The sequence below is a fragment of the Falco rusticolus genome, chromosome 13 (genome assembly GCF_015220075.1).
Source record: "Falco rusticolus isolate bFalRus1 chromosome 13, bFalRus1.pri, whole genome shotgun sequence".
Lineage (NCBI taxonomy): Eukaryota > Metazoa > Chordata > Aves > Falconiformes > Falconidae > Falco > Falco rusticolus.
In genome coordinates, this window is record NC_051199.1 from 12,469,991 (window position 1) to 12,482,372 (window position 12,382).

A 12,382-nucleotide genomic window follows, 5' to 3' on the forward strand; every position below is an offset into this window, starting at 1 on the left:
AGAAGAGGGAAAGAAATCCCTCATGTGGTTTTCTGGCTGATGCCAAAGGAACTCGTCAACCCACAGCGGGATGCAGTGAGATCCAGAACTGGGCTCTTTGTAGTTGAAAAGGAAAGCCTTTAGCCAACTGGAAGTGACTTCTGATGGACACGTTATGATTTTCCTTTTCCAACAAATTAATTGAAGGAAACGCTTTAACTTGATGTTTCATTCTGGTATCTATTGGCAACTGATAATCAGTGATAACTGATACACTTGCAGCTTTGGAGTAAAAGCTTTTCTCCTTCATGCAAATGGCATCACACATTTGGTATTGATAACGCAAAAGGATATGGCCTGAATCCCAAACTATCTAAGGATCCAAACTCATGATACTGGTTATTTTTCAAGTCTCATGTTTTCTAACACAGACTGCAGTTCACATTCCCTCATATTCCCTTGCATGTTTGAACACTTAGAAAATTGCTGGTTTGTGTTTCAAAGGGTCTGAGTTTCTAATCACAAGGTCTAGAATCTTCTCCCTTTTATTTTTATCATTCAGAGTTCTCATGTACTCTACAGCCTCCAAATGCTGAGGAATTATCGCAGATGCCACGATACAAATTATCTTTGTGAGAACTCCCCAACCCACTGTAATTCGGTGCAAGGCCAGCAAGGGCTGCACATACAGCAGCCACTTCCCGTAATGGTCCCTTTAGGGTCCTAATGAGCACCTAGGAACAGAGTTCCAAATGCACATAGGCCACTACCAAACAGGCAAGCCCTGTGTTTCCAAAAGCACCTATTTCTGACACCAAGCCATGAAACAAGACCGTCCAAAACCACAACCGAGTACTCTGCATCCCCATCACTGAGTGAGTTCACCGTGGTGCTGCTAACATCAACACACGATGCCCTGACATGGAGCATCACCGTAGACAACGGTCTGCAGGTAACAACAGCTTAAAAATCACACTCCCAGGTAGCTGTGGGCTACAGCAGGGAGTAGCGCCGTAGCCCAGGGCTCTTGCTGGCGGATGCTGCCAGTCACAGACATGACAAGGGGAACAGAGAGACACCACTTCAGGGTGTAAAAGTAAAAGCACATTGAAGCAACCTTTTCCACTTCTGTCGGTTTCAATGTGTTAATTCCAAATAAAGCCAGCATGGTTTGCAGAAATTTAGACAGTCCTTAACAAAGAAATAAATAGAGAAGAAGAAAAAACCCAGCAAGGGTATTCTTTGTATAACCCACGCCTGCAGGTGACTTAGAGAGACAGGATCTTTTCAGCAGATCCCAGCATGTCAGAGGAAAGACCATGATTAAAAGCAAAATAATGTTGACATTTCTGTCCAGATGTGCTCTGGCCTGGTCCGCTTGGTGAAAAGGGCAGGCTGTGTCAGTCAGAAGGGTCACACTCACCCCCCCACTGCAAGAACACCCCACACCTCTAAGTATTTGCTCCAGAAGTGAAAATCCCAAACCCAAATCATCCGCCGCAGTCCTCCGAGGCGGGCTGGTAGCTCCCTTCTCCCCCTCCCACACTTGAGCAGCCCTAGGTTAAGGGCTGGGACTCACAAGGAAACCTCTCCGCGGTCAGCAGGGACATCTGGCTGAGAGGATGTAACAGGGGACTCCACACGCTGATTCACAGCAACTTTGGTGGCAGAGCATCCAAACAAGTAAAGAAACTAACACATGATTACAGCTCTGAACAAAAAAACCCAAACAAACAAACAAACAAAAAGTCAAAAGTTGAATGAAGCTTTGCCTAATTCTGCCTTTGGTGAAAAAGACAGATACAGACATGGCAGGACTCAGACTTCTTTTTTTTTGTTGTTGTTGTGACCACCCTATAGCCCATACATGACCCTTTGCTTCCAAATGAGCACTGTGGGAAGAAAAAAATAAATCATTTTTAGAGCCATATTTGTAAAGAGCAGATTATCCAAAGATTCAGAAAGAAACTTTCTGGAAGCTGTCAGCCTGGTGTTTTATTCCCCATGCCACCATCTAATGTCACGCGTGAGCCATTCTGCCACCTCCGTAAGCAGGGCAAGATACTGCTCTCACCCAAAATCGCTCATTTCAGCTGGCCAAGCCGGGGTGGGGGAGTATCTCTGCCACCTCCTGCAAAGCAGAAATTATAAATCATGTCCACACAGAGCAAAGTTAAAAAAAATATCTCACAGTAATAATTTACCTAAATATTTAAAAGAAAATAATTTTAAAATGTTAGAGGTAGGACTCATGGAGACTGATGTAATACTAAATAGAAATGTTAACATTTTCATTCCACTAAATGAAATAAACACAGAACCCACAGACATAAAAAGACATGAAAAACCCACACAGTTTGCATTGGAAAGACAGCTTAAAACTCCCAAGCTTTAACTCAAAACATTATTTTTTTTTATTAAAGTATGAATGCATTTATGCTGGAGAATAGTTTACATACATTGTAATGCAACAAGCATATTTTCAAGAGGTGTGGGCCCTCCTCAATGTCTCCCATGCTCAATCTATATGCTTTAACACTGGACTCACACATACACTCACATACAAACACAGACCCACAAAACACAGACACAGAGCTATCTGCTTTGATTAGCTTTCTTTTAAGGCTTCTGTAAGGTGCCCTAGTGCCCCTAACATTACCATAATTACAAACAAAATTGTACAAAGGAGCAGCATGACTTGCAAACTATCGATCTGCTCTCGGCTTTAAAAAATGTCAAGTGAAACAAGTTTTTCCTTTTATTTGAGTTTTATTAAACATCTGCATTTAAGAAAGGCATGACTCTGTATATCTGTGAACAAGGAAAGATATGGGAATCTTAACATGAGCTTCTCAACCAGAACAGATGTTCAAACCTGACTCCTAAGGGACTGTTTCCTTTGATCTTTACAGTAACGCAGCCCTGGCTGTGCGATGAGGCACCACCAGCTCTATCCCACCAGGGCCACTCGGCCAGCAATGTGGAGACCGGTGACACGGAGTTGAGGCTACCATACTCATATCACTTCAGACCTGAGGTTGATGAGAAGTCACAGTTCAAATGCTGACAGACCCAAGTGTCCCTCAACTCTTACCAGTGGGCCCTCCTCCTGCAAAGCACATCAGGGTTGGAACACGCACAGGTAATGGTGCTGGCTCGCTGTACCCCTAGCCGTCACGGAGAATTTTTGCCCACCCCTTTTTGGTATCCTGCAGTATATAGTCTGAAACTGCAACTACTGGTGTTGGGTGAAAGACGTGGCAGCAGGTATATTAAGAAAATAAGTACAATGAATAAAATAAAGGATAGCATATGATATAATGTGTACATACAAGCATCTTCTTTCATTTTTTTATTTGTGAAATGTGAATTAACTGCAGAATGCCAGGCCGTTAGTCTAAAAGGCTATGTATGGATGTCTTAGCCTACGTACGGTCAAAGGTTTTTTGTGATGCATCACAGAGAAAGATTCTTCGGGAACCATTAGGGCTTTCCAGGTTTACTTGCTCTTGTGCATCAGCATCAGCCCCCAGCTAGGAACTCCGCAGAAGCAACTAATAAAATTGCCTGACCAGTCTTGTAAGACAAACAGGAATGAGTCTACTTCATTGGTATGCACCTGAACTACAGAGATGAGAAAGGGACAGTGATGGGTGGGTGAGAGAGTTGGGGGAGGGAGCTTTTTTCCTCACTTTTACAACAGCAGCAGATTTCAATGTAACGTAATTACTTTAATGATGCATATCTGTAGGTACTGAATTGCTCTTTTGATTTAAAAAGCTGGTCAGACAAGTGTTTGGCAGTCCTTTCATTCCCCAGTTTCAATTGTTGCTTATTCATCTATCAGGTCTCATTCCCTAGGCCATTTCTGCCTTTGCTGAACCGCGAATGAGTTCAGTCAGCCATCATCAGATTCAAATTCATGAGACACTTCCTCTGATGAGCTGTTCCTGTGGATCCGGCCATCGCTTTTCATGCTGTGAAAAGTCTTCTTAAAGGCCTCCATCATGGCATGGGCCAGCTTCTTGGCCTCCAGCTTGCTCTCACACTCTACAGCATGGCAGTCCATCTGGTAGGACAAGTCATCGTTGATCTCCCGATAGACCCAAGCAAAGATGTTTGGGCTGACGTTGTGGTCAGCAGTGCAGTAGGCTATACGTGCTACCTGAAAGGTATCCATGTGGACTGTTGCCTCACCTTTGAGGTCCAGATGATGCAGCCAGACTTGGAAAGGGCGAATTTCCAGAAGGGCATTAGCTGGGTAAATATCCTCCCTGGCGAGCGTGTGCTTCTTCCATAATTCAATGACTGGTTTCTCCGTGCAGCCTGACAAAAATTGCATCCCTGTTGTGGAAACCTTACCCAAATACGTAACCTGCAAAGAAGAGCAAAGATAGGTGAAGCACAGGTGGCCGACTCCGGTGTTGCTTTCTGCCATTCCAGGGAACTTTCCTTTATTCAGAAAATAAAAGCGTCCCCACATACAAACTCCCCAATTTCCCCATCATTTCCAGTAAAACAGTTTTCAAACTGCTTTCCAGATATTTGCTTTCTCAGATGCTGACTTCAGCATTCAAACCCAGATGTTAAAATTGTTCAGTCTCTGAGTGTCAAGGGATTCACCCTCTCCAGGTCCCCTGGAAAGCCCAGCTCTAGAGCCCGTGACTGTACCCCTAAGCTTACACCAGCAAGTCTAAGTGTCAGTGGAGCAGGCCCCAGGTAGCTGTAACGCTAACCATTTTTTTTCCTTCTACTTTATTCAGATGATTTATTTGTATCGTATTTCAAACATTAATATTAGGATGACTGAGACATTCTCAGTTTGATAACGCAAAGCTGCAGGTGGTCAGAAAAGCATGATCATGGCAGAGAATTTTAAAGCTTTTGAATGTTTTTTTCCAAAATGATCCTGTTTTTCCACCACTTCTGCTGTTTCTACTTAAGTATTAAGCCAGGAATAGCTCAAAGCTGTTCAGAACTCTATCTTTGAGCAGGGCTGAGACATTTATGACATCAATTTAAGGAAATATGCTGTTAAAAAAGTCTAGTGCTAAATCTACCTTAGTTTAATCACATCATCTCTGTGCTGTTCTGTCTAGCTCTTTTGAGTAAATATCATGTTATCCAATCTGCACAGGAAAGCAGGGTGGTTTTAGTGCCCTTATTGTATTTTGTTGACCAAAAATCAAATTTACTGAAGGTCCGTACCAAAACACTGTATTAAGCCTTCGCAGAAACACTGCCCTAAATCTGTGCAGGTGCTCAAGAGGCTTTCTTCCACTTACAGCTGAATGGAAGATTATTTTATCTGGGAAAAGGGATTTTCTCTAGAAAAAGACAGATCAATGCCACATAAATACAATTATGCGGATTATTCTATTTATTGCTGTTGTCAGAACAGTGCACTTAAGAACAACTATATGAAAGCAAAATTGCCTCTAATTTGTCTCTTGCAGCCGTAACTGCTTGAGACAGAATCTTGTGCCTCTTGGTCGATGTCTTATAACCTCATGTGCATTTTACTCCAGGCATTTGGAGAAAAAAATGTAATCACATTCACTTTCCAAACTAATTTCTTCACAATTCTGTATTAAACACAGAGTATCAGCTATTTTTGTTTTGTATATGCTTTAAGAAATGCAAATAAAAATTACGGGATTTTCACATTTAAACACAGCAAAAAAATCATACCCACAAGGAATACAGGATTTGTATTCCATGCAAACACAATTTTCCACAAGAAAAATATTTTGCTGCAAGCTTCATAGGTTTTGTTAAACTCAGAGACCTAAATTAAGCCGTAATTAAGGAAAAAGCTTACAAAACATTATTGGAAGTCTGTGTGGCTTAATCACGCCTGCCAAAAAAGCAATTTCATAGCACTGACATTTCAAAATGGGAAGTCTTATTCTTTGCCTATAAATATTCATGCTTTGCACTGGGAGTATGTTAAATCTTATAAAGCTTTCTACTTTTTGGAACAGTGGGACACACAACAGCTAGAACAGTTAACAAGGCAAGACCTACCAGTGTTTTGCTTTATTTTATTTTAGTAGTGATGAGAGTTGAGTTCCCAAAAGTACTGTAGAATAACCTAAAAGAAAACCTCAGAGCTCACAGTGCCAAATAAATGCATACAAACAGCACATGCAAGACCAACAAGGAATGTGTCTGCAACATACTGTGGGGTATTTCAACATATACCCACAGTCATACTGCTTTGAAAAGATCAAGATCAGTGTGCAAAACTGCACATTCAATATATTCTCTGAAGGTTTGCTCAGCACCATTTCATATTCACAAGCCAGCCAACAAAAGACCAACACACACTGTAAATAAATTGAGCATTTGGGGTTAGATTCAAAGCCCATCACAGTAACAGAAGTCCTTCGCTGACTTCAAAAGAGATTTGTACAAAGCCCTTAAACCCTGAGGAACAGAGAACTAGCCTCTTGCTCACGCTCTTTGTCACCGCCCAAATACAGTTTTGAATTCCCAGCCTCAGCAAAGATGCTGCCACCACTGCAACATTTCTCCCCCCAACTGCTGTTTGGAGACTGGTATCACTTGGAGCCCACAGAAACAAGCGCCTCTCATTAGTGAACAACAGTAAATTCAGGAAATCATTTCATTACACGCTTGTCTGCAAGAGGAAGCTGTTGACAGCACGTGAGATGCCCTGCCACAACAGCAGGAGGAATGGGCGAGGAGAGGAAAGCAAAGGCAGCTCCATCCCACTTAGGAAGCTTTATTACAGGTCTTCCCAGGCAGTTAGTGCTGCTGAGCTCAGTGCTGCAAATCTACCCCCAGCACACAGAGCATCAGCTTTCAGTACAGACGACTCCCAAGTGATGCTCAGGACACCGCTGGCAGCTGAGGAGCAACATCAGAGGGGACTGTCACACGGGAGTGTAAATCAAGTTTAATATTCTCCCTCTTCCTGCCCTGCCACTAGCTGCAACCCCCTGTTGGCCATCGATACGTGCGTGGCCTGCCTAAGTATGAAGTTACAAAAAAAAATAATGTATTTCCTTACACATAAAGTATTTGTATTTAAATAAAAAAAAAAAAAAAGCAAGCAGTGATTTACTCTGATAGCAGCCAAGGCAAAAGTAACTAATAAGAAGGATGGGATGGATGATGCCTTGTTTACCAAAATGGGAGATAATAGTGTGGTTTAGTGTCCCAGTTCTGTCACAGTATAACTGTGTAGGAACCTTTAGAAATTTGCCTCCTTTAACACCACCTTGCAACTCTATCATATACATTTCATTTTCATTTGAGGACACATTTGTAAATATTTATAAGGTGCTTAGATACTACAACAAGGAGTTCACAAGAGAGACAAGAAACAAACTCTAGTTTAGAGTTTCTCTTGTACTGTGTCTTACATAGAAACATCAACACCTACTAATGTTTTGGGGTTGGGGTTTTTTTCTTTTTAAAGAAATGACCATTTTCTTTTTCCTAGTTGAGATAAAAGCATTTCACATGAGCAGCATTACCGAAGCTCTTAGCGAGGACAGATGTCTAACATTTCATCACTTCACAATCCCTGCTAAACACAGAACAGGGATACAGGGGCTGGCAAGACACATCAAATATTTGACATAAAACAAGGCAGTATCCTGTTCAGAACAAAGTTTTCTTCATGATTAAGTATCACATACATGTTATCCATTACGTATTAATCCATCTGGAGCTGACCAATTTAGTAACTTAGGTATTAACATTTGTGTAAGTGCAGGGACATTACCAGTACGAACTAAAACCAGCAAAAGATAGATCTACAGGGCACTTATCTCTGAGCTTTCAGTTACAAGGTTATTCCACAAGCAATGCTCCCTGTGTTTCAGCTCCTACCTCACCACATCTCACAGCACACTCACCTTTATTTAAATTCCCAGAAACCACCGACCATCACATCAATAGAGTAAAGCTATTACAGTACAACCATCTTCCTTTCCAGTTTCCAAGTTTACCAACCAAAGATCAAAGAACAGAATATTCCTCCCATTATCAGATGGAGAAGAAAATTATTCTGAGGCAAAAATTCCCACTGGTGATCTTTTCCATTAAAATTGATGGCATCTCATCAGTGTGAAGCCATCAGAAAGTATATATATATAAAAAAAATTCATCTTTAATACTCATAAGAACCAGATGTGAACGGCACAGAAAGACACTACTATTTTCATTATCTTTATTATTGTCATCATTGCTATTATTATTATTATGTGTCCATGTGCAAACACACACTGAAGAAGTGCCTGAACAGATTCAACTGTATAGGCTTACTAACTAGAGGATAATTATTGACAAGGACTGGCAGTAGCCACAGCTCAGGCTGAAAGCTCCATCTATGATAATACAGCTCTGACCACCAGCCCAAGTGCACCAGGACTGACTAATGCTTTTTCCTCCTCCAAAACACTGGACAGAGGTCACTGGGCAGCAAACATCAGTCCAGGAAGATGACTTATTTGTGACAGCAAGGCATGCCCTATAGCAAATCGTCCTATACACACACGGCCAGCAGCCATGTTCCCTGCCCTTTAGCCTCAGTGCAAGGCAGGGTAGCCACAGGTTGGTTGTAATGTGTAAATTATCATCAAGCTGCTGCAGTCTTTACTTGTTTTGGACACTGTATTTTAAGTGAGAAAAGGAAAGGAAAAGCCAGCTCAATGCCACTGTGCTAACCTTAGAGAAATAAAGGCGTTTTATATCCTGTCTTCTTTCAGGGGTAGGAATGTATTTCTTCATGGTACTTTTAGTCCTTTGGTTTGTGTGCTTCATCTTTCCCATGGATCTCTGGAAGATCAACTTGCAACAACTTCTTGTGCATGCTAAAATTATCTACATTCTTCCCAGCCTTTCTATGGCAAACTGGCATTTTCCATCTGATCCTTCGCTCCCTGGCAAGCCACTGTCACCCAACATGACATAAAATACACTTGTGGTTTCAGCATTTCTGTGCTTGCAAACATTCAAACCTTTACTGAAAGCCAAGATGCTCTGAAGAGCTCCTTATTTCACCCTAGAGACTTGCCAACACCAGTGTCAGTATCTGACCAAACTGTCCTCAACAGAAGAATGCTGTGCCTTTGCCCTTTCATAACACAGCTGCAGCCATCTGACATGTAGAGATGTCTCATGCCAAAGGACATGAAGATTAATCGATGTCATCTTTCATGCACTGTCCTGGACATACAAAAACATCTGAGTATTTTGACATTGTTGTTTTCATCCCCTTCAGTCCAGTAAAGTATAATGAAAATATCTTTTAATAACTAGGCTCAAGAGCTTACCAACTTTGAAAAGACCAATTTAGCTGCTGCCACAGACATTTTCACTTCCAGCACAACACAATTTGTCAGAAATAATAAGGGTATTTTACTTTCCATACTCCATTTTCGTCATCAATCTCACATTGTTTACTTGCATTTCATAGGAGATAAAGAACAGCTTAGCTCCTGCGTGTGTTGACCTGACTTCAGATCTGACTCCCCTATGGACCATAACTGCTCCTAACTCATGAGCCTCAGTTGTTCCCCTGAAATTAGGTGGCCCAGTTTCTTTTTCTCCCTCTGTTCCCTATCCCCAGTCCAGAGACTATCATTGCTCCAAGAAAGCAGATCCAAGTTGTAAAGATCTATAATTACTGCATTACACAAGGGCAGATGCTCTCGGCACAGGAGTCTGGCAAAGGAACACGTACACACACAGGACTCTGGCCTCTCTTATTATTCAAGACCATGATCAAAGGACCTTATGGAAAATTAACTATTTGGTTATTTCTTTAATATAAGTATTTCTTCCACACCAGATAATGAGGGCCTTCATCAACAAAATTAACAAAAAAACCAGAAAAATTAAAGCAAATAGAGCACTGAACTTGAGCCAACAGGTATTTGCACATTTGCAGTTACCAGAGGATGCCCTAGAGGATCCTGAATCTTATGTAAATCTTAGTAATAGATGACTGTCTCTTTTGTCAATCTGTGTTTTAAAATAAACATTCTTTTAGCCATCAATCTGGTCTAGTTGCAACTGATTATGTTTGATCTGAGACAGTACAATATTCCTCACTTAAAGGTAAGGAGACATTTTCTTCCTAAAATCAGAAGAATTTCTCCTGTGGCAACTTCAGGGCATGTGGTAATGAAAAAGCAATTGGAATGGGCTGTGTCAGGATGCACTGGTATAGACCCTCCAAGTCAGCAAGCAAACTGTCAGTTTGCCCCAGCCAAGCAAGAAGCAACAGCCTAAAGATCAGGTAAACTCACAATAATATTTAAGAGGAATACAGAGGAGACTTGAAGAAAGGAGCAGACAAAAGCAGGTTTGGAAGGGCACATACATGTCTTGCTACAAATTGCTGTTGGAACGCAGATAAACATGCAGATGCTCTCTGGGTTAGCAGTACAAAAGCACACACAGGACAAGAAAGCTCAAACTTCCCCCTGCCTCCATGCATATATTGTTAAGGCCAGAACAACGCAAGCTCAATCTCCACATCAGTGCCAGGTCTGGAATACACTGTGAGAAGCTGCTGCTCAAAAAAACTGCACTCGGGCTTCCCTGTACCCCAGCAGCCGCAGCAGACAGCCATGCCACCAGGCACCAGGCTTGGTGAAAGCCAGAGCCGTCTGGATACAGCCCCATATCTTCCAGTGCCTCCAAGAGGCATCAGAAGATTTCATTAGATATGGTGCTGATCAATCTGAAAATTCACCTTTTTTAGTTCAGAGATAAAACCAAATAAAAAAATATAAGAGAAAATAAGATTAAAAGGCCACATTTCCCTGTGGCCATTGCCACCTGGAATACCTCCCCTTCATGCAGTATGTTACCCTCCCATCCCTGGTCACAAAGCTTTGGAAAGACTCTCCCGAGAGGAGTCGTGGACCTGCCAGGACGTTTGCTGGTCCCTTGGGGCTGAGGAACACAGTGCAGCATTTGGAAAGCCAGACAGGAGATAAGGTGGCCCCAGTGGGGAGCTTCATTGCAATGGCAGTGTGTACAGAGCCCCAGTGCCACTGCCACAGGGTGCCTGGAGCAGGTCAGGGCCCACTGGAGGGTCGCGCAGCTCTGGGCGCTGAAACTGGCTGGTTTGATCCACAGCGGAGCTGAGATACGAGGGGACAGGCCTGCAGCAGGCTGCCCATCAGCTCAGTCAGTCACGGCACTTCTTTCATTTCACTAAAAGCAAATTTAGCTGTAGCCATTTGTAACATCTTTAATTAATCCAGCCAGCCCCTGGCACGGAGGGAGCGCTCGGAGCCAGCCCTCGTGCCCATCTCCTCGCACCACCTCAGGCACAGTGACTCTGCCTCAGGCTGGCGGCTTTGGGATTTAGAGCCAAAACCTGCTTTTTGGCTCTGAAGGAAAAACAAAAATATCCCAGACATTCCACCGGATCACTGAGCAAATACCGTGAGCTGCATTCAAGCAACATTTGCTTAAGTAAGACCCAACAAAATGACTCAGTTAAGGAAAAAGGCTGCACAGTTTCCCTCTGCGTCTCACTGCTTCCTTATCCACACCGCCTGCCACCCAGCCAAGGACTTCGCAGCACAAACACGAGGGTCTTTGTGGGAACCGCAGGGCTCCTCAGCACACAGGAATACTCAGTAAATGCAGTAACAAGGCTTACAGAAATATGTGAAGAACTGTTTTATTTTGGAAACAAAATTCAGAGGGATAACAAACTGAGCTGGGTAACCGTTTAATAGAAAATAGCCATTGACAGCTGCCCTCTGGTTTAGGAAGGAGGGGAAAAAAAGATCAGTAGTTAATGTCTGATTTATTCCGAGGAATTGAAGAGTAGCTCCAGAAAAAGCTGGAAGTGTCAGCACCTCCTCAGCAGTTAAGTCAACAGTCAGCATCTGACTCCTTTAGTGAGAACAAAGCTGAACCTAAGCCTTAAAACAATGCTAAAATTCTCCCTTGAAAACAAAAAATAATAAATAAGCCCACCAAGAAATGCATTCCACTTTTTACGTCTTCAGAACTCCTTCAGAAAAACAACCGCTGGGCAGCAGCTGCTCCTTCCCTCCCTCCGTCTCTCCCCACGGCCATGCTTGCAGCAGCCCTCTTCACAGGTGTCTTTATTTTCCCATGTGTTTCTCAGCTGTGACCACGCAGCAGATCCTGCCTTAGCTCGGTCCCAGGAAGGATTCACCACACAAGTAAGGTGTCAAGAGATAGTGCGGGGCAGTCATTTTGGACATAACCCAATCGTCCAACTAAATCCCTTTAAAGGACACAAAAACTCAGGTTATTTCTACCCATCATTTTCTTCCACATTTTACAGCCTCCGTGCTTCCAAGTAGCTGTAGCAGGTGAAGGAGAAGTAAGAAGTGAAAACACCTTTTCTTGAAAAATTCTCATGCCTAGTAGA

At 42.6% G+C, this 12,382-nt stretch overlaps 1 protein-coding gene across 3 annotated transcripts in view; it reads right to left on the reverse strand.

Moving 5' to 3' along the window:
* Nucleotides 1-2,369: 2,369 nt before the first annotated feature.
* The window catches only part of PID1 (phosphotyrosine interaction domain containing 1), a 91,149-nt gene continuing 81,136 nt past the window's right edge, over nucleotides 2,370-12,382 (reverse strand). For all 3 annotated transcript variants that reach the window (XM_037407449.1, XM_037407451.1, XM_037407450.1), the window contains exon 3: nucleotides 2,370-4,354. In XM_037407449.1, coding sequence (XP_037263346.1) covers nucleotides 3,878-4,354 — 477 coding nt within the window. In that variant the 3' untranslated portion in view covers nucleotides 2,370-3,877. The remainder of the gene's footprint in view (nucleotides 4,355-12,382) is intronic.